We start from the raw sequence: 22028 nt of genomic DNA, 5'->3' as shown, positions 1-22028 counted from the left end.
CGCTCACCTCATTTTGCACGACATTTCCATAATGTTGGCTGTTGAATTCTGTAGATAATGGTGTATCTGTTCAGGACCAACACTGGAGGTTCCTTGAATCTTAAGTGGGGTGGGTAAGCTGATATTTAAGTTTTATATATTAATATTTTTTAATATTAATGTCAACATGATGTTATTTGCTACTACAAAGGGTAAAATGAATCCCTTTTCCTCAGTAGTGCAAAGAGGAGATTATTACAAAAGGCATTCAGATCATGACAGTGGCAAGCCTTCCAGTAGAGGGAAAAGACCTTCAAAACTGTACTCCACCATTGCAGAAGAGGAAGTGAATGCAATTGGGCACAGGAAGTCACAGCCAACAAATGGTTAGAGTCTTCAATTATCATCCCTCACTGTCCCAAAGCTTATGAACTGGCACTAACAAAAACAAACTTTAATTGAGTAACTTCTGTCCTGGGACTGGGTCAGGGATTATTCATAAACTGGTTTTTTTTTTTCTGAATGGCAACAGGATGGTCCTTCCATTGGTGGCAAAAAAGTATTGACTTAAAAATCTAAATTTAGAAATTCTTATGAGGAGGATCAAGTTACTTTCGAGTATGGTGACTTGTCCTTTCAAATTTCTGTGATCGTCGAGGTTTATTTTTATATTCAGGGTCATGTCTCCCTTTATCTCTTTTGTCTTAGATTTCAACTGGGATGGGGTCAGAAATTCTTAGAGTAGCACAATTTATCCTTTAGACAATGTTGGTCTAACACCTTACCTTACACTCTTTTAGGGAAGGATGCACATGATCTTTTAGGGGACATTTTATGACCCTTTAGTAAGAACGGAAAAGTACTAATTAACTTTTCAACCTCTAGGAACAATTTATACTATTTTACAGCAGTTACTCAATGACTTCTGTCTGCCATTTGACACTGTAGTAAATTCTGTAAAGTTATTTTCAGGTGAGGACAGTCCCAGGAGAGAAAAAGGAGACAGATTTTAAATCAGCTTTCATCTCCAATGGGAAATTTTAGAACAAGCACTGCTGATTCAGAGAGGAAATGGCTTTTCTATGACTATTCATCCTCTCCCTGGTTAATAACTTTTTATAAATATGACTTGAAAAGTCTTTTAAAGGAAATTTTAGTATCATACAAGAAAAAGAATATAAAATATTCTGGTATGTGAAATTTCTTTAAGGGACTTTTTCCCTTAGAAGAAGGCTTTTGTTTCTTTCTGTAAAACTTTATCAGAGGTTAACATATGCGTGTCTTGGCTCCAGGGATAAAGTGCCCACATCCCTCAAGAGGGCAGGGCACTGGAAGTGACCTTATAATAGGGATAATTTCCCTTTATTTTAAAAGGCTAAACCATTCTCAAACTTTAGCACTTGATTATTGATGATAAACCTCTCCCACCTTAGAGCTTAGTAGCCCAGTGAGTTACGATTTCTCAGGTAGGAACTATTGTCTTTGAGGACTTTCCTCGACAGATTTAAACACAAAAACAACAAAGAAAGCATCTACCAGCCCCCCACGAGCAACAGCATTTGGAATCAGCCTTCTTGGCCAGCACTGTTGGATGAGCCATGTACTCTGACTTGCCTGGTGGCCCGGCACACACTGGCCACATGACAGGGTGGAGTTGAGGACATGCCCACCACATAAAGCGATGTCCGTAGTCTGTAGATACGCATGGAGCATTCTGTTTGGGCTGAGTAGCACTTGCCCTAGAGGAAACCAACCAACTTGGTCCTTCACTTTTAAAGTACTTCCTTTGTGGTAGGTGTGTTCATAGACACACGATTACAATAACTCTTTTCCCTGCAAGAGATTTTCTAAGAAAATCTGTTGTCTTCAAGTCACAGAAAAATTACATAAATGAACACCTAAGACACTTATTTTCTGGGGAGAGAGAATTAATTCTTAGAGTATGTTAAATCAGAAGCTCTATCTCTATATAGTGCCTCTTTTGATAAGGACACCCAAGGTTACATAGATGTTTCTAGATTTTGGAAATTTACATTTGAACTATTACATCAGTTGACTTATATCACTTGTTAGTAACAAAGCACCCTTGATACAAAGTAATGTTCCTTCTTCAAGAGGACACTAGAGCACTTTATACAACACACAGAGGAGGAGCCCGACAGCCAGTAGTACCACATGGATCAGCCAGCGAGGCTTTGAGTTAGAGTAAAAATAAGATGAAGCCAGAGATAAGCCAAATCCTAGAAAGGCAAGAAATTCTGTGTCTCTCTGATTTTTTCATGACCTCTTCGGCTTAAAATTCTCATTGTGATGGGCTGCATCAAATTTTGATGGAATTAAATAGGACCATCTTGATTTGCTTTGCTGCCTTGATTTCTTGAACTATGGACAGGAAACCAAAAATGTAATTTTTACAGGAGCTTCAATTAAAGTAATTTTATGTATAATATTTTAATCCTGTTTTGTTAGTGCCGATTCCCAGCACTTGTCTTCACCCCTGAGAACTGCGTAGCAGTCTTTCTGAATAGTTTCCTGGTTAACAAATAGCATTCAGCAGAGCAATTCTGTTAAACCACGGTGTGTACTTTTCTTTAAGTGTTTTAAGAACAGCTTTGTTTATGCTAAAATAGCTTTCTTATTTTCCTAAATCATGTATCCGTGAAACAGAGGCTATTGTTCTCAAAGCACGCTACCTATCTTTATCATGATTATTATGTTTTAATTGTGTGGCTATTTTAATATTGATGTGACAGGTAAAATGCTTACTTTCTTTTCCTGGAAGTACTTGTAACTGCATCGAGTGATATGAATTTCATATCATTTCCTCTCTACGTTTAATCATAAGCTGTGATGTTTTTATTAGAGTATGTCCTATTTTCTTGAAGAAAACAGTCGGTTTTGGCTTTATATGCATTGTAATGTATCCTGTTTGTACAGGCCATCTTATTCTGAGATTCCTTTTATATATATCACTTGCTTCTTCCATAATTCAACCTATAGCCAACAAATATTTGGCTGTGGCTTATCATCTGTAAGCCAGTGCTCTGTTCCCCATTTTTCACCAGATCTGGGTTCTACTACCCCTATGTGAATTCTTCAAATGAAATTTAATGGTTGGTTGGCACTTTGGGCCCTTGCCAGAAAGTATTAAAAAACCAGGGCCGACTACTGAGTATTATTTTAAGGTCATCATAATGTTTTCTCCTTGGAAATATGGAGGTCAGTGGAGCTTAAAATGAAGAAAAGCTCAAATTTTTATATGAATCTCTAATTCTGAATTTATATGCACATTTCAGAAGCTTTAAAATTAGCATATGTATGTATTTGCATATATATATATATATATATATATATACGCAAAATCAGATCATCTTCAAGAATGACAGATTTCACATTTGAGCCTCTCTGTGCCAGTTATCAACACTGTAGACAGGATATGAATATACATGGAGTGTCTCTGTTGAATAAATTGCCTGTTTACTTACTCAAGTATCTTTTATAATTTTAATGTTACCTGGAATGGTAATAAATATGTGTATAGACACATATATAGAGATGCTCCAGCACTTTATGCTTGACTTTATACGGTATAAAAAAAAAATTAGATTGTTTTACTACACTTCTTTAATGTAAGAATTCACACATTAAAGCAGGCTGCCTAAGATTCCTCTGAATTAGTAGAGTCTAAATTCAGAAATATTGAACCTACTTCAATATAATTGTAATTAACATCCTAATCACATGCAATCAAATAATGCTGCCTAAAGGCTGGAAAACAAGCTTGACAAAGAACATTCCCCCTACAAAGTTGTTTGCACTAGTGATCTGGACTAATACTGAGTGCTTTGGCTTCCAAACTCAAACCAGTTAGTTGTGCAACTAGTTCCTTGATCTCACCATGCCTCAGTTTTCCTCTCCAAGAAAGGTGCCTACCTATGATACAAAGAAAATGTCAGCCTGGTACTAGACTCATTGTCACATTCACAATTGGTAGAGTTAAATCAATGAAAGTGAATATTTTTAGAATACATTTTTAGATAATGGCACCACCCTAGTGAACTGCTTTGACAGTCCCCCAGAAAGAGCATGTTATTATTCCTCTCAGTGACTATGTCGGACAAATTAAAATTTTTGCTTTCATGACGGGTACCAGGTCGGGTCTATGTTACCAACTCAGAAACGAGCCTGTTAACTTGCCCCCCGCCCACCCCCCCATCCCTGGAGGACTCAAAAACTAGTGTCACTTGGATGGAGGCTAAAGGACAGTCTTACTTTTTTCAGGAAGATTCCTTTGTTGGATTTCTCTCAGTTTCGCTTAGCGCTGGTCCAGGGTTCTCGGTTTTTATCTGTGACAGAAACATATTTGATTGCATGAATTTCTCCATTTTTAGAGAGTAGTCTGATGTATATAGTAGTAGTAGTAGTAGTAGTAGTAGTAGTAGTCTGATGTACATATCATGTAACATCAATTAGACCTGGGATTTCGAGGAAGCCTAAAATATTGGGCAGGATGAAAAGTTTTAATCTAAGAAAGAAAGCTAATATGTTTGCTCTGAAGACAAATGAGCAATGTATCACCATACTTATTTCTTCCTTAGAACTTGTAGTGTTGGACATTTTTGAGTAATACTTATTTTAGTTTTAAAATGAATGAATAAAATTTTCTAGCAGTTTTCACTAGTAATGCTCTACTTTGAGGTTAGATTATTTATTGCACAGTATTTCAAGATGAAAATATTATAAATTTTCTCTATTAATTCCTGTTCATAATATACACACAAGTTGAGAACTTAAATACTTTGAGTATTATTGAATACTATCAAATTGGCTTTGTGATAAAGGGCAAACTATTTATAGAAAATTTACTTTTCCAAAACCTGGCTTGTTAACAACTTTCAAAGGACCAAACAGACACATTTAATTTTTTTACCCAATTCAAGCTAAAATATAAAAATCAATATATAACATTTATTCATTGCTTTTCCCCTCCATCTGAGAATTTGCTCAAAGCTGTTGGGTAAAAAGAAGTCAGAAAATTTAAAAAAATTACTTACTTGTATGGTGAGATTTGAAAGTTTATCCTTTTCAGAATTGAGTAATTTCAATTTAATGTAATTAACTAAACTTAAATTTTTATTGTCTAGAGGTCAGAATCTGGCCCTGACAGCAGGAGGGGCAGGAGAAGTACTTTATTATGTTTGCATTTTGACTATTAGGTTTCATGAGCTTTCACTTCCTGAAACACCATTCTTTAGCAGCGTAAACATTTAAGTAGCCAAGATGAGTTTTTTAGCATAATGCTAACATCAAAATGATTAGAAGCATCAAATGAGTCCTCTTGCTTTTCCAGGACTATGTTCCTGTTTGGATCATTTAAACTTCTGAGTAGTGAGGTAGCTGTACTCTTTCAAGCCACACGAAGTGCATGGGTTTGGTATTTTTAGCTTAAGTGGTGTCTCTACAATAGACTTGGTGAGTAATATTTAATAACCCTTAACAGCCATGCTGGGGTGTGGCATCTGAACCTTTCCCAAGGTATAGTAGCAGTGAAGCTATGATCTAGCTGGAAAGAACACGGGCATTGGAGAAAGATTTGGTTTAAATCCCGATTCTAAGTTTTATGGAACCTACCCCGTAGCTGTGAAGAGTAGCAATGATAAAACAGAGCGCCTGGCAGGACACATCACAAAGGCTCAGTCTGGTGATTGTTCTCTCATCATTGCTTTGTAGATAAACAGCAGATCCTTCATATTTATATGTGATCAGAACAGGCAACAAAAATGGCAGTTCTTTTACCTGGAGGCTGGTTCCTAGAGGATTGAATACAGGCAGTATTAATTCATTTCTACAAGACTTTATTCATTTCCTAGCAAGTGAAACTGAGGTTTTCTAAGACGTAGAAAACCCTGACAAGGATTACTGGGGCCTCTGCTTAAATCCCGTCCCCGAAGCAGGGATGGCCAACCCTAAATTGTCCACCTCAGGGCTCTGTTTCCTGTGCTCTGTGCTGCATGAGGGGGCAGCTATGACTGAGGAGGTCACCTGGGGCAGAGTGGCTTCAGTGCTCCTCCTTCCTGGCCTCTCCCTTTGCTCCCACCCACACCCTCACCTCCTGGGGTCCTTGCCCTCAGATGGTCAACCACGTCTATGAGAGGCTCACCCTCTCATAGACTGGGGTTTTTCTGTTTTCTGTTTTGTTTTGTTGGTTTGTTTTTAATTTCTGTCTAGAGTCTTGAAATGTACTTGGCAAGTTGTTTTTGAGAAAGTTCATCCCGAACCCTCCCACTCTTCAGGGCCCCTGCATCTCACCCCGTTACTGCTCAGGCCACTGGCATCTTCTTGTTCATCAACTATAATGACTTCCTTTCCTTTCTGTTTCAGTGTCCAGGAGAAGCTGGGGCCAGCAGGCCCAGGAGTGTCAAGAACAGAAGCAGTGGTCCTCCAGTAAAGATGGCCAGCAAGGCAGCAAATCCAGTGACTCTGGGGAAGAAGCAGAAAAAGAGTTTATTTTTGTGTAACGGTCACCCATGTAGAAGTCTTACCATACGGGGTGCGTTTGATGGCCATCAGAGAGGAACCAAGGGCAACACCTCTTCCTACTTCCTAAGCATCTTCTCTTGGTGCTTTTTCCTTTGTCCTTTTTTTCCCCCCCAAAACTGAAACAGATCCATCTCTCAGTAATCAAAGCACATGTCTGATCTTCTCCCAACCCTTGGCATTTGATTTCTCTGCATTCCTTCATATGCCTTCAATGAATGCCAGCAATTATCCCATGGGCCCTACTTGAATTTCTCTGAGGCAGCTACAGTTTGCCCTGTAAGATGAGTTTTGGGACGTAATCAAACAAAGTAACTGGACACACACTCACAAGTAACACCATCCAGCTGACCCTGGGGTACTGCTGCACGTACCTGTGTCAAATCTGCACTTGACTTGATAGAGCAATTTATTCTTGATGTATGCAATTGCACACTGTAATTATATTAACAGAGCACACTAATAATTTGTATAAATTATATATATTAGATCTTGGGTATGGTTTTTGCATTCTCCCATGGGGAACTTCTTCCTTCCCGATGTGGAATTGTACATTTAAACTTGGTCTGGTGACCTTTACGATATCATCGACAAGAAAGTTAAGAACCGAGTGAAAGGCCTGTGGCTGAGTCTACCATGTGCCCAGATTGATGTATATAGTAGACTGGAATGAGGTTTTATGAATATTCGTGTTTTTTTGAAGGCCTTTAATTTCTGTCTGCATATTAGCTTTTAACGTGTGATTGAGAATACTTTGACACCTGTAAAAAAATCAAACTACTTTTTAAGACATTTCACAAATATTCACTTACATTACATGCTGAAGGTATTTTATCCATATGTATATTTATACCAATAAAATGATTTTACAAGTGGAATTGTGACTTTCTCCAGTGACTTTTTTAGTGAGGATTGGCTTGTGGTGATGAACTTTGTTTTCCAAAAATCCACAATAATCACAGTTCCCAGATAATCAAAAACCTTTTACAGTCCAAATAAATGCAACTTGCTAATTCCATGGCCTGCTCTCACCTTTGGCGAAAGGATGAAATTCATCGAAAGGTTATATTACGAGTGTCCAAGAGAGCCCACTCAGGCCAAATGACAGGGCCAGATGATGGAGTGGGGGCCTGAGTTGCTCAGAAAATACCAAGGCACTGTGAGATGAGCAGGACTACTGCTAGGAGGGGTCTGGGAATCTTCACCTAAGTTACAGACCATGGTTTTCCTATTGGTGCCATGTGCAAGCCCTAAACTAAGAATCAGGCTATCAGTAATTAATTCACACCCCATCTCAGATATACCGAACAGGGGCCAAAAAAGCCAGGAATCACTTTGTTTTGAGGACGCATCGTTGTATGGCTAGATTGGACAGGCTGACCTTCCAAATTTATTTTTCCTTAGTTTAACATTGGTTGGTCTGGGTCTACTTTGCAGAGGCCATTGGCCAGCAATTGGGCAGGCATGTTGTCAGGTGTTGGAAAGAAGTCAAACTGCAATTAAAAAATGGCCACTGAAAATCCAGGAAGAGGATAACCGACACCTGGTTACTTACGATGGGGAGCTCCACCTGTGGTAGAAAAGATGTTCTCATGCCTTTGACCCTGCCCCATGCTGGCTTGTTTCCCCGTGTGATCCAGCTTCTTCTGTTCACGATGCACTTTAACACTCTCCATTTGCAAAATAGTATTCCCAGAGGAAATTTTGCCAACTTGAAGGGAAAACAATGACTTGTTTCTTTTTTGCGAAAGAAAATATATGGGAAAATTACAACAAAATCTAAGGAGGCAGGGCAGCCCTGGTTTGTCAAAAATGTTGCACCTGTCCTCAACCCCTAGTGTGCAAATCCTAAATTGAGATGGCCATGAAAAGATTTAGCATTTTTTACTTGCTAGATTAAAAGCACTGCCCAAGTGCAGCTCTGCTGTAGAAACCATTGGGAGTTCATTCTGCCTGTTCCTCTTTTTTTTCTTCAGAGCAAGAACATTAACCAACACCTTCTATAGATTGTTGAAGGAGCCCAGTGGGAGGTTTTGGTAGAAGGCTCTAGATTATGAGGCTGACCCTCATGTCCACTCTATAAGGCGCTAAGGAAATAGAGGTTTCAGACCCTCAAGGGTTGTCACTGCTGTGTTTGGGGTCCTGCTCTTCCTAAGGTACACAGTCAACTAGAAACCTGCATTCCCGACTCTCACTTTAGCCCAGAACCCAACCCCTTGGCCAAATTGCTGAAGACCAGAGTAGGAAGACAGAGTAGGGAAGACAAAGGAAAATGGAAGGATGAAGAGAGTGTATTTTTTTCTTCTCTTGCATTTGATTTGTCTCTCCTGAGTTTTGACTGGACAAAGTAGAACTATAAAATCCCTGCTACAGTCTCTTCAATAAGTGGTGCTGGGAAAACTGGACAGCTACATGTAAAAAAATGAAATCAGAACACTCCTTAACATCATCCACAAAAATAAGCTCAAAATGGATTAAAGACCTAAATGTAATGCTGGATATTATAAAACTCTCAGAGAAAAATACTCTGACATAAATCGCAGCAAGATCTTTTTTGATCCACCTCCTAGAGTAATGAAAATAAAAACAAAATAAACAAATTGGACCTATTGAAACTTACAAGCTTTTGCACAGCAAAGGAAACCATAAACAAAATGAAAAGACAACCCACAGAATGGGAAAAAATATTTGTAAATGAAGCAACTGACAAGGGATTAATCTCCAAAATATACAAACAGCTCATGCAGCTGAATATCAAAAAACCAAATAACCCAATCAAAAAATGGGCAGAAGATCTAAACAGACATTTCTCCAAAGAAGACATACAGATGGCCAACAGACACATGAAAAGATGCTCAACGTCACTAATTATTAGAGAAATGCAAATCAAAACTGCAATGAGGTATCACCTCGCACCAGTTAGAATGGCCATCATCAAAAAATCTACAAGCAATAAATGCTGGAGAGGGTGTGGAGAAAAGAGAACCCTCCTACACTGTTGGTGGGAATGTAAATTGGTGTAGCCACTGTGGAGAACAGTATGGAGGTTCCTTAAGAAATTAAGAATAGAGCTACCATATGATCCAGCAATCCCACTCCTGGGCATATATCTAGAGAAAACCATAATTCAAAAAGATACATGTTGGGCTTCCCTGGTGGCGCAGTGGTTGAGAATCTGCCTGCCAATGCAGGGGACACGGGTTCGAGCCCTGGTCTGGGAAGATCCCACATGCCGCGGAGCAAATGGGCCCGTGAGCCACAACTACTGAGCCTGCGCGTCTGGAGCCTGTGCTCCGCAACAAGAGGCCGCGACAGTGAGAGGCCCGTGCACCGCGATGAAGAGTGGCCCCCGCTTGCTGCAACTAGAGAAAGCCCTCGCACAGAAACAAAGACCCAACACACCCAAAAATAAATAAATAAATAATTAATTTTAAAAAAACCCAAAAAACTAAAAACAGAGCTACATTATGATCCAGCAATCCCACTCCTGGGCATATATCTGAAGAAAACCATAATTCAAAAAGATTACATGCACCCCAGTGTTCACTGCAGCACTACTTACAATAGCCAAGACATGGAAGCAACCTAAATGTCCACTGACAGAGGAATGGATAAAGAAGATGTGGTACATATATACAATAGAATATTACTCAGCCATAAAAAGGAATGAAATAGTGCCCTTTGCAGAGATATGGATGGACCTAGAGATTGTCATAGAGTGAATGAAGTCAGAAAGAGAAAAACATATATCACTTACATGTGGAATCTAGATAAATGATACAGATAAAGTTATTTGCAAAGCAGAAATACAGTCACAGATGTAGAGAAAAACTTATGGTTACCAAAGGGGGAAGGGGGGGTGAGATGAACTAGGAGATTGGGATTGACATATATACACACTACTATGTATAAAATAGATAACTAATGAGAACCTACTGTATAGCACAGGGAACTCTACTCAATGCTCTGTGGTGACCTAAATGGGAAGGGAATTTAAAAAAGAGTGGATATAGGTATACATATAACTGATTCACTTTGCTGTACACCTGAAATTAACACAACATTGTAAAGCAACTGTACTCTAAAAAAATTAATTAAAAAAAAAAAGAAATAATCGTGTCCAATACCAGTGATTCATGAGTGTAGAGTGACCATGAGGCATGCCCAGTAATGACAAAAATCAAACTTTGTGATAACTGTAGAGATCTAGGACTCACAAGACCCAACTCTTGACGGAGATAAGGGGTGAGAAGCACCATGCCCTTCCATTTCTATAGAGCGGAAACTGATTTTGCAAAAGGTTGCCGAGCTTGCTCTATCCCATCCCAGATACCTTGATGGCACCCTCATTGCCCATGATTGCAAAGGAAAAGCATGGCTTTTCCCCCACTCCAGGCCAGAGGGCAGGGGGGACCATTTGCTAACAAAGATGTGATTTGCTGGCCTGAACTGCTGGGCTCCTGGAGAGTGCCCCTGAGCTGAAGCCAGATTCAGTCCAAAGAGGAGACCAGGTTGTCCACCTGCCACTGATTTTCCAAACTCTAAACAAGGTCCTTAACCTGCAGGCCACGGGCTGGGTAGGATTCAAGGCATCTGTGAACTTGGATCGTGAAAACTGCATCTTTATTTTCTTTAACCTCGTTTGCAATTTAGCATTTCCTTCAGTTTGAGGATATGCAACAAGCCACGGTTGTATTAGCAACACTTGGGATATTTTCCTATCAGTTTACAATCATTGCAGGCGTTGCAAGATATCCTTCACACTCATCACAACTCAGAATTATGGTAGTTGTGAGATACCCTGCTAGATCGTGTTATTTAATAAATTGATAAAGCACGTTCACCTCTAAAGCACATTCACTTTTAAATCAAAATTTGCCTTAAAAATATTTTTAGTAACTGTACACATCAGTGTAATTAGTTTCCACTGTAATACTCTGTTGGGCTGCACCCCGCAGGCCTGCAAGCCTTGTAGTTGCCCAGCCTCAAGACCTAAGTAAGACCCGGGAGACAACGACAGACACATCAACGGCTTATTGGTCAGGGCATCTTACAAGTCTGAAGCCAGGTCCTGGAGCAGCACCCCACCGTGTGAGGCAGCCAGCGAGCAGGACACAACAGCAGTCTTTCCTACAGTGGTGGTGGTGGTGGTTGGGGGGGGGGGTGGTCTACCATTTTTAGGGGAAATTGACTAACGTTAGTTTGGCTCATCAGTTACCAGGGAAACCGGCAGCCGGGGCACCTCCCACACAGGCCCTCATGAGGGCCGATGTTTCCTTTTAATAAACTAGCAGGTGAAGCCATTCTGGCCTAAGGGGCAGGGGGAAAGCACCTTCCTGTGAGTAGGGCGTAGGTGACTCAGGTGTCGGCCGAGCAGGGGATGTGCAGGGAGCAACAGCCATCTTGAGCAACCTGACCATACACTCCATCCCTAAACACCCTGCACGACCCTTACTGTCCTGGCCCAGCCCTCTTCCGAGGGGTCAGGTATACAGAGGCGAACTGCAACCAGCTACCACAAACGCAATACAGACAACAGCAGCTAAAGAGCATCAGGAGGCCAAGAGGTGGGCAAATGTATGGAGTCAGGTGCTTATCGGGTCATGGAGGGGCCAGAGGAGGACCACGACGGCATCTCCCTGTAGACCCAGACATCAAACTCATTTCACAGTGAGCCACTGTTGTCGCCCAGTCTGTGGACAGATCCCCTCTGCTCAGACTAGGGGTGAAATGTAAGGTGTTTAACAGGCACAGTACAGGGCAGATGATGACCACTGAGCAAAATACAAGCAGTAACAGCATTCTGAGATACCACCACCCCTGCCCGTGGCTTCTGTCCTGGCCTGCAGGACCACATGGCCTGTCTACCCTCAGTCCCCATAGCCAGTGCCGAGTACTGGAGAGGCCATAGAACAACAGACCGCAGGGTTAGTGTAACGGTGCCCTCATCCAGTAGGGGGCCCGGATTAATTACCTTAGTCCTCTTAGGTGGGGCTGGGTAGGAGACAGGTGAAAGCTCTAAGTCCCTTTCTAATCCTCTTCCCCATGAGGCAGCAAACCCAAACCACAGAGACTTACCTGCTAGTCCCAGGGCCATGTTATGACGTGTTCCCCTGGGGGTAGAGCCTGTGGCGAGGGCAGAAGTGAGTTATTGTCCTGGCCAGCAGTTGGCAGCGGTCCTTCAGTGGTTAACAGTTGAACCCGAATGGCGTTGACTAGTTGCCTCTGGGTTAACATGGCGTCAGCACTGGGACGATCGCTCCTGGGATGTGTCCACACGTTGAAGGAGCGGGTTTCCTGTCTCAGTTGTTGTTGAAGCAGCTCATTCACAGCCCAGCAGCAGTGGGGTTGTGAGGCGGGGGGAGATGCCGGTGTGTGTCATTCTTATCGGCCCATTCCTGAACTTCATGGCCGACAAAGTGGATCCCTTGGTCAGTATTGATGTCCATGGGGGTCTTGTATGTCGTGCATACAGCTCTTCTAGGCCCCAAACACTGTTTGTTTTTGTGTGACTAGACAACTCGGAGAGGCCTTTTGTAATGTCTTCCACCTGTAGTGACAGAGACATCAATGGCTTACTGCACAGGGGATCTTACAGGTCTGAAGCCAGGTCCTGGAGCGGCACCCACACCGTGTGCAGCAACTTTCAAATATGCAATACGGTACTATTAACTACAGTCACCATGCCGTACATTATATTCCCATGACTTATTTTATAACTGGAAGTTTGTACCTTTTGACACCTTTCACCATTTCACCCACCCCCAACACCCCATCTTCCACCTCTGGGGAGCCGGGAGGGTTGGGGGGAACATGGGCAAGAGTCTATATGGTGCAGGCATACCTCGGAGCTTGCGGATTCGGCTCCAGAGCGCTGCAATAAAGCGAGAAAATGTCACGATAAAGCAAGCCACACGCATTTTTTGGTTTCCCAGTGCACATAAAAGTTACGTTTAAACTATACTGTAGTCTATTAAGTGTGCAATAGCATTATATCTAAAAAAATAAGGTACGCACCGTAATTTAAAAATTCTCTATTGCTAAAAAGCGCTAATCTAAAAAAATGTATCATCTGACAATGCAGAGATGCCACAAACCTTCAATTTGTAAAAAAAAAAAAAAAAAAAAAGAAAAAACCACATGTGCAAAGTGCAATAAAATGAGGTGCTTATAGTTTCTGTGGGAAGGAACAGGCAAGGCAGGGTAAGGAGGTTTCGGATTGGTTAATTTGAATAATTTCAGTGGGTTCTGGAGTACGGTGGCCGTCCCAAGTTTGCTGGTACCTGGCCCTGGAGTGATTAGGGCAGGGGAATAGTGGCCCTGAGTGGGGAGGTAGGTGGTGAGTGTGTGGGTTCTGGATTGGTTACTTTGCAAATGAAAGGCACACTCCCTGGCAGACGCTGTTTACTATCTCTAGGAATTGGCCAGCCCTGGGAGGGGCAGTTTCTCCAGTGTCAGCAAGGCCCCAAGATATCAATGCATCATATTTACAGAAAATAAAAAGGCATGATTAATACAGAGGCCCCCTAAGACTCCTGGCTGGAGGGGTGCACTCTGGGAGAAGGTCTGCTTCTGTAGCTTCCTATGAGAGCACGCTGACGGTCCCTTAGCAGACACCTGAGCAGGATGGTCGGGCCAGGCTTACAGAGCCGAACGTTCGGGTGGAAATAGGCCTTTGGCATATGTTCCCAGCACCCTGGCCTCTTCCCACCCTTCTCCATACTCCTCGTCCTCCTGTTGGGCTAGTGGGTGGGAAAGGGGCTCAGCGTGTCTGGATTAGTGGGCTCTGGTGACCTCAGAGGCCCAAGGAGAGGAGCAGAGGGTTGGAAATGAGTGCCCCTAGTGCTCTGGGGTCTGAGGGCAATCTTATGGTCCAGAAGGGGCTGGCCCAGAGAGGCCTTGGGGACTGAGCCTGTTCAAGTAGGAAAGCAATCAATTCAGTCTTGTTGCCAAAGGAGTGCCCATCCTGGGAGGACTGCTGTGCAGACAGCTTGCCCTGAACAAGCTTTGCCAGCCACTCCAACCACTGAATAGCTTCAAAAGAAAACTGTGTCATTAATGAGTTCAGTTGAAAAACGGAGGAGGAGATAAAAAAAAAAAGTCCTGGGAGCATGAACATGTTAATGAGATTGATTCTTCCTGGAAAGGGCAAGAGGAAGAAACTTCCACTCCACTAAATTCAATTTTATTTAATTGAATACTGGCCTGAAGTTAGCCCTCCAACCAATCTTAAAAGACAAAGAAAGCAAGACCCCGAGGTGAGCGAGGTGATGTCAGTAGAGCCAAGACTGCTGGCACCTCCCGTTACCAGCAATGATGCACAAGGAGCCACAGTGACCGTGACCGAAACACAAGCAAAGCAGCAAGAACCCCATGTGCCATGTGGGTTTCTTGCAAATTTCATGCCGGCATCTTGCTTTTGAAATTCCAGGTGTTCAGGCTATGGGGAGCAGGGCTGAGTGACCACTAGCACGTAGGCGGCCCCCTTGAGGGTACAAAACAAGGCTGGGGCCAGTGTTACTACCTACGACAAGATTCATCATGGATTAAGAAGGAAGAATGAAATGTACCTTACTGTCTCACTCCCTTTCCCAGGGAGGCCCAGTTTGGATGAAGAACCATGCAAAACACCCGGAGATTGGAAGGACCGTCCATCCCCGATTACAGCATCAGACGGAGCATTTCCACAACCCGATCTGTCTCATTGATTCCCCAGGTCATTGGTTCCATGGAATTTGGCTTCATAGTATGTTCTCTCCTCTCCTTCCCTGACTCCTGAGAACATCTGCAATCTGCGACCGGCTTCTTGCCACCAGTTACGGCTTTTCATCTCGTTAATTTGTTCAATATTTGTTGAGTACTTATCACGCAATAGGAGATGGTCTGGGTGCTTGTCTGGTAAAACAGAGTTCCCATCCTTTGGCTCATGGAGCTTCGACTCATGGAGCCAACAATCTAAAAGAGGGGACAGAAAATAAACAAGTAAGTTAATGAATGACATAATTTCTCATGGTAAGTGCTCTGTATGGCAGGGGAAAAGGCGGTGACAGAAGGTTTTTTCTTCCTACCCTACCATTTTCTATTGGTTTATGCTCCCCCATTGTGGTAGGGCCTAGGAGGCACCACCCGGATCTCCTTATTTTAGGAATAACAGATTTATCACTTCGGCTGTCTGCTCCTTGGGGGGGACCTTCCTCTACTGAAGAGAGCCAACCTGCCCAAGGTCACACCCCTTCCCTGGTGGCTCATCCAGTGGCTGATGAAGGCCCAGCCCCTCACCCCAACTCACAACAGCTGTGAAAAAGTGACCCCATCTTCGGAACCCTCCACAGGGTGGGCTGAGGCCTTCACTGAGACAGCGTCACAGCTCAGTTTCTCCCTCTGCCCCGTCCTGGTGCCTTCCTTCCTTTGATCCCAAGAACACTTCCCAGTAACCGTCCTACACACCAGTCTCCATCCGGGAGATGGCTTTCTGGTGAACCCAATCAGAGACAGTTTTGAATAAAATGAATTTAAAGTACTTAAAGTAGTTATGTTGAGCTTATTTGACAGAACATATTTATAGTTCATAAATACTCATTGGGTTAGCCTCAGAGCGCCTCTAAAACCTCCTGGGACTGCAAACCCAGTCCCTGCAAACGGGGTTTCCCTCCCCTGCAAACACCGTAGCATTCTATTCTTTTTCCCAGGAGGGCTGGGAGACTAGAGGAACCTGCTCTTCTCATTCAGCCTCTTGGAACTTCCTGGCCTGACGGATGATGCTCTTTGGGGGGAGGGGTTGCCCCTGCAGCCCCTCTAGGAGAGCAAACTCATCTTCCAGTAGCAGAGGCTGCATAAATTGGGTTCTGGAAACATCCAGAAATTCTCTCTCAGCTTTTCCCTGGTGCCACTGCCATCTCTCTTTTCCACCTTGAAGAAGCGGGCTGTGATCTCTTCGTTAACCATTAACAAATATTTACAGAGTATCTGCTGTGTGCCAAACACTAGCCTATGAGTCTCCTCTCTCCTTGGAAACCACACCTGGTCCGTCATTATCAGAGCCGCCCAACCTGGAGCCGCCCCAGAGAGCTTAAGCCTCTTGGGAACCTTTCAAAGTTGCTGGGGTTGATTGAGGGGCATTAATCCTTTTAGCTTGAGTTTGCTGTTTCATTTCTTTCCGTTTCATCTTTTTTCCCCCCTCTCTTATCCACAATGACTTCCTCTTCCCACTGGCCTCCCTACCTCTGTTTTCTTGTTACCCTCAATGCTATATGCCAATATGACGGTCTTGGTACTCAAAAGTTTCTGGCATTTGTTAAATGTTTCCAAATGCACAGATATTCACAATTTGTAGGTGAAGAAACTGAGAAAGAAAACAGTTAGGGGCTTTCTGAAATTCCTCCAGAAAGATGGAGAAGATGATAATAAGAATTGTAAACATTAATTGAGTTTGGCAACATGCCAGGCATTTTACACGCGTTACCCCTGATTTAAACCTCAGAGCAACCCTGTGAAGTAGAGAGCATTACCATCCCCATTTACAAATAAGGAATTCAAGGTTTAAAGAAGTTGAGTAACTTACCCAAGGTCACACAGTTTGTGATCCAGTGTATCGCCAAAATCGCTTACTCCTTAGCACTAAGCTACCTTACCAAGGGGAAGAGCCCATCTCCTGATTTCCAGTCCGGAGCTCTGGGAGGCAGGAGATGAAGCCTTGCGAGTGATGGGAAAGTGCGTGGCTGCGTAAGTCCCAAGGTTTGCCCCACTATGCTGATGCGAATAGGGCATCCTGTCTTTTTCCAGAAAAAAAAAAGCCCCTTCTTGCCTGGCATTAACTAACAATTCTGGATCCTCCAGTATTCCCTCTGCAGTGAGATCACACTGGGGAGAGGCAGAGGGAGCAAGGTCCCACTCCAGAAAAGGGGTTATTTCATTACAATCAGGAGCCCCAGGAGCCCAGAGCAGCCAATCTGGTAAAAGCACTGATTGTAGCTTTAACGCCAATTACCTGCAGGGAAGGGGCATTGATTAGCTTCCAACTCCCTCCCCAGGAAAAGTCAAGGAAGTGGCTGGTCCATCTAAGGCATGCAGGCGGCAATCAGAGGAGCTAGCCTTTGATTTCTTCCCCACCTCCAGCCCCCAAGGCTCAGCCTCATCCCTCTTTGTGATCAAGTCCAGATAGCTTGGTGGTGGTGGTCAGGTCGGGGTCGGGGTGAGGTGCCAAAGCTGTTCAGCCTAGATTGTTTCATAAGTGGAGAAAGACCTGGAGAAAAGGCTGCGAATGTATATGGTGTCTTAAAAAAATAAAAAAGCACAGTGTAGGTAGTTTCTCCTCCTGACTTTTCAGACCCACAGCCATGAGTGAGCAGGAAAGGAAGTAGGAAGGGCAGCACCATGTTGGTGGAGCATCTCGGGCGCCATGGCTCCTGACTTTTTGTTGGCACAGGGACCACTGCTAGCTAGTCTGTGGAGTCTGGAGGAAGTGACTTGGCTTTTCTTCCACATATGGAAGGTGTCCAGAGTAAACTGGGCATCGAGACAGCTCTGCGTGCCCAACAGCCCTGCCACCTGCTCTCAGCACAGCCCAGGTCCTGGGCTCTGGGAGCTGGGATGCAGCGTGGCCAATCCTTGTCTGATGGAACCACTGTGCTGGCTCTTCTTGCTGATGAGGCGGCCGTCATGGGATGAGGTGAGTGTGGTGCAGAGTCCGGAACACGGAGGGTGTAAAGAAATGAGGGGCCACAGGGAGCAGGGACATATGTAGAGCTTGGGGGCAGAGATGTGATATGCACTACGCTTGTCCTACAAGTGGGAAGGAGGGGTGAGTAGGAAAGCAACATCGGTGGTTTCCCCCAACCCCCAGCCATCCCACCTAACTGCTGGATCTAAATCCACAGAGGAGTTTCCTCACCTGAAAATTAGGGGTACTGATTATCTTCCAATTAGGGTTACTATAAAAATTGAATAAGAATTTTTTTAAAAAAGTGAAGCAGTGTACAAAAAGGACCTTTGGATGTATCAATATGTAAAAGTGCTCCTTTTTTACCACCACCAGATGCTCACACCCCATTCCTGAGCCTCAGCTCATTCCATCCCAACACTGGCTTAAGGATGGCATAGGATGGAGCAGGGCACAGCTATTTTATTAAAGTAGAACACCTAATGGTTGGTTTTTAGGTTACATCAGAAGGTGTGACACGTGACAACAACTCAGTCAAAAACAGAAAACAAAAAAACCCCTCTATCCCTGCAACAGAGACTTCATTCCTTATGCTGTACAGCTGGAAGCTCTAACCAGGAAGGGGTCTGGGCCACTATCATGGGGATCCAGGCATTTTAGAATAGGAACTGCTTATTTTTCCTATGGAGTTTAATGTGGACCCAGGATGCCCCAGCATTTAGGAAATTTTCCTCATCCATAATCATACTGAAGTCTGGAAGTGAGACATGCAAACTCTCTCTACCCCAATTCACAGATAACAAAGTTGAGCTACTCTGTTAGAAAGATCTGTCCTCCCAGCCCATAAGCCCAGAAGGGCAAATCTAGACCTTCTTCCCTAAATGACTGAATCAGGATTGAACATCTGACCCACAGGGAACCCATCAAGTTCTCTCTCTCCATATAATTTGGAAAAGTAAAGAAGAATTAGTTCAGGGGTTGGCAAACTATTGCCCATCAGCCCAATCTGGCAACACCCACTAGTTTACATATTATCTATGACTGTCCATGCTTGCAACAGAGACCTATGGGTCCAGAAAGTCTAAAATATTTACTATCTGTCCTTTACAAAATTTTCCACTTCCTGAAAGAGAAGGTCACAGAGACATGGATGCTGTGACCACCATTTGGGGCCAGGAGGGTCATATACATTCAGAAGAGAAGCAGCTGTACTCAGAGACTTGGGGTGTGGAGGGGGGGAGAGAGGGGAGGAGGGGGAGAGAGATTATGCAAGAGAGGTTGCCAAGAGCAGACAAGAACTAAGCAACTCAGAGGAGAAAGGGCAGAAAGGGCCTGACGACCTTCTAGTATCCATGAGACACATGGGTCTTGCTCGTGCTCCATCCCTGTGATGGTCTTATATATCCTACAATAAACCTTTTTTACCTAAGCTAGTTTGACTGTGGTTGTTTCTTTCAACAAAATGAATCTTGACTAAATCAGCCATAGGGGCTACTATGTGACTATAGTAAGTATGGACCAATTAAGGTCTCTGAAGCCATTGCTGACTCTCTTGATGAATCATTGGGACAACTTTATAGTTAACCTAAGGTATGGGGGTATGCCACTTGGAAACAGGAAGTGCATTCCTAAAGTCCAGATTTATGAATGGGTAAATAGTCTTGCAGGTGCCAGGAATACAACAGCAGAGGTCTTCATCATTGTTTGGGGACTAGTTGAGCATAGCGGCCACCTGGTCCTAATGATTATTAAACAATATCTATTAACTACAAAGCTCTTGATGATAGAGAAGTGATTTATCACACAGTACAGTCCTGGGTAGGGTCAGCGAAAGGATGGAAGGAACTGTACAGGCCCAAGAGGGCATCAGTTATGCTAATAGCCATACATCATGTACTAGAAACAACCATATTACTTAGAAGAAGTAATAAAATTCCAAAATTATGTAGAGTCGGTTAACAGGAAGGTGATCCAATAGTAAAGACACTGATAAAAATAATTAGAATGATTAAAACCTTCCTTTCTCACCAAACCAAAGACATAAAAGACAAATTTGACAACTCCAATTCTTAATAACATAAAAAAAAAATCTGTGTGTCAAACATGTCCGTGAGGAAAGTCAAAAAATAAATGGTAAACTGGGGAAAATGTTTGCCACTTATATCACAGACACTGGCTACATCATTATTTATTTAACTGGAGTGTTACTGGTTTTCTCATCCTAGAGAAGAAATCACTGTTAACTTTTCAAATTAATTGCTACCGTTCTGAGGTGTGATTTTAAATCTGAAAAGGAACTGCAAACCACTGGCAGAGGCCAGGTTGTAAACAAGAGATTTTGTTGTCATTGGAAATAGACCATCACAAGAACTTAAGACTAAGATAATGGACTGAGCTGATGTGGGAAGCCCTCCCTCTTATCCTAACACCTAACACCAAAAACCCAGGAGCCAGAAAGGGGTTGTCCTTTCCGTGTACGAGTATAAGAAAAATACTTCCTCGTTGGGCTGGAGATTTATCCACTGTATAAGACTGCCTCCACAAAATAGGGGGCTTGCATAGGACTCCCATCAAGATGAGCTCACAGGCAAAAGTTAAAAAGCAACAAGGAAACTCACCACCAGTGATAATAAGCTATATGAAGGGGACTTAAAAATGAATGTCAAAAATATACACATATATATGTAAAGGAAGAGAATCCACAAGACAAACGCAGGAATTTATTTTTAAAGGAACAGGCATTTTTTCAAAGTCAGAAAGATTAAAGAGGATTAAAGGCAGGTGCAAATTTTTTTTTGCAATGCCTCCCTTTGAAAAGCAGAGTCTGGGCGGGCCTCTCACCGTGTTCTGACAAATAGAATATGGCAATAATGATGCGACATAACTTACAAAGCTGGGCCTTAAAGGATCTGCAGCTGCTGTATTTGTCTCTTGGGACGCTCCCTCTTTGAGCCCAGGTACCATGCTAGGAGAAGCCCAAGTGAGCCACGTGGAGGAGGACGGAGGGATCTCTGTAGACAGTCCCAGCTGAGCTCCTGGCTGACAGTTCCAACTACCAGCCATGTGAGGGAGGCCATTCGTTGGACCTTTCAGGCCCTATCAGGGTGATGCCACCAGGAGCAGCAGTAAGCCTCTTTTGCTGGGCCCAAGGCCAAATAGCAGAATTATAAGCAATTAAATGATTGCTTCTCTAAGGTTTGGAGTGATTTGTTACCTGGCAATAGATAACTGAGAAAAACCACCATGGAGAAGTTGCAGTTCGGATGAAAAGATGGGACTTACCTCCACTGCCAAGTTTCTTTTGGGTGAGCTCTGAGGCAGATACCAGGCAGACCTTTGTTGGAAGAGAATAAAAAGAATGTTACCCTGGAAGGGAGCCCTAGATAGAACACAGAGCATGACATACGCAGTGTTGACTAGAGAAATACCTGGCAGCAAGCAGCAGAGCTGAAAATGAGTTCTAAGTCATCCCATAAAAAAGAAGAGCTTCAATGACCACTGTCTCATTACAGAAAGGTTTATCATTTTATGTAATTAACTTGGATCTTGTGCTTTATTACTGGAAACTTCACTTATATTACATGCTGTTTGCAGACAAAATAATCAATGATTAATATGCTACTAAGTTAAAAGAATTAATGTTTTTGCAGAGATTTCACCAATGAGTTAAGTCATATAAGCTATATCTGCTTCTACTGGTTACTCGTCCTTGAGACCCTAGCTCCTGGGCCACAAACCTCAGGTCGTCTATTTTCAGTTTGGTACCGATTACCTGCTGCTAGCGACCGTCCCAGACTGCCCTGCACAATCTTGCTCAGTGCCTGGCATTCACTGGGCAGGCAACAAACACTTA

General features: G+C 43.1%; 1 protein-coding gene and 1 long non-coding RNA gene across 9 annotated transcripts in view; one reads left to right on the top strand and one right to left on the bottom strand.

The window, feature by feature from the left end:
• The window catches only part of LOC309607663, a 35814-nt gene extending 29460 nt beyond the window's left edge, over positions 1-6354 (bottom strand). The window contains exons 1-2 of one of the 2 annotated variants that reach the window (XR_014232486.1): positions 5611-6354; positions 4252-4325 (exon numbers count right to left, since the gene is read on the bottom strand). This is a non-coding gene — a long non-coding RNA (uncharacterized lncRNA). Of the gene's footprint in view, positions 1-4251 lie in introns of both variants that reach the window. The other variant, XR_014232485.1, reaches the window with a different exon arrangement.
• CARMIL1 (capping protein regulator and myosin 1 linker 1) overlaps positions 1-7394 on the top strand; it is a 319172-nt gene extending 311778 nt beyond the window's left edge. For 5 of the 7 annotated variants that reach the window (XM_082346317.1, XM_082346318.1, XM_082346315.1 and 2 more), the window contains 2 exons: positions 216-365; positions 6361-7394. In XM_082346317.1, coding sequence (XP_082202443.1) covers positions 216-365; positions 6361-6497 — 287 coding nt within the window. In that variant the 3' untranslated portion in view covers positions 6498-7394. The remainder of the gene's footprint in view (positions 1-215; positions 366-6360) is intronic. The other 2 variants (XM_082346316.1, XM_082346321.1) reach the window with 2 other exon arrangements.
• The last annotated feature ends 14634 nt before the right edge of the window (positions 7395-22028 follow it).

This window comes from Balaenoptera borealis, assembly GCF_965194805.1.
Source record: "Balaenoptera borealis genome assembly, chromosome: 12".
Lineage (NCBI taxonomy): Eukaryota > Metazoa > Chordata > Mammalia > Artiodactyla > Balaenopteridae > Balaenoptera > Balaenoptera borealis.
Note: the sequence above shows the minus strand (reverse complement) of the source record. Positions and strands in the feature narration are given on the sequence as shown.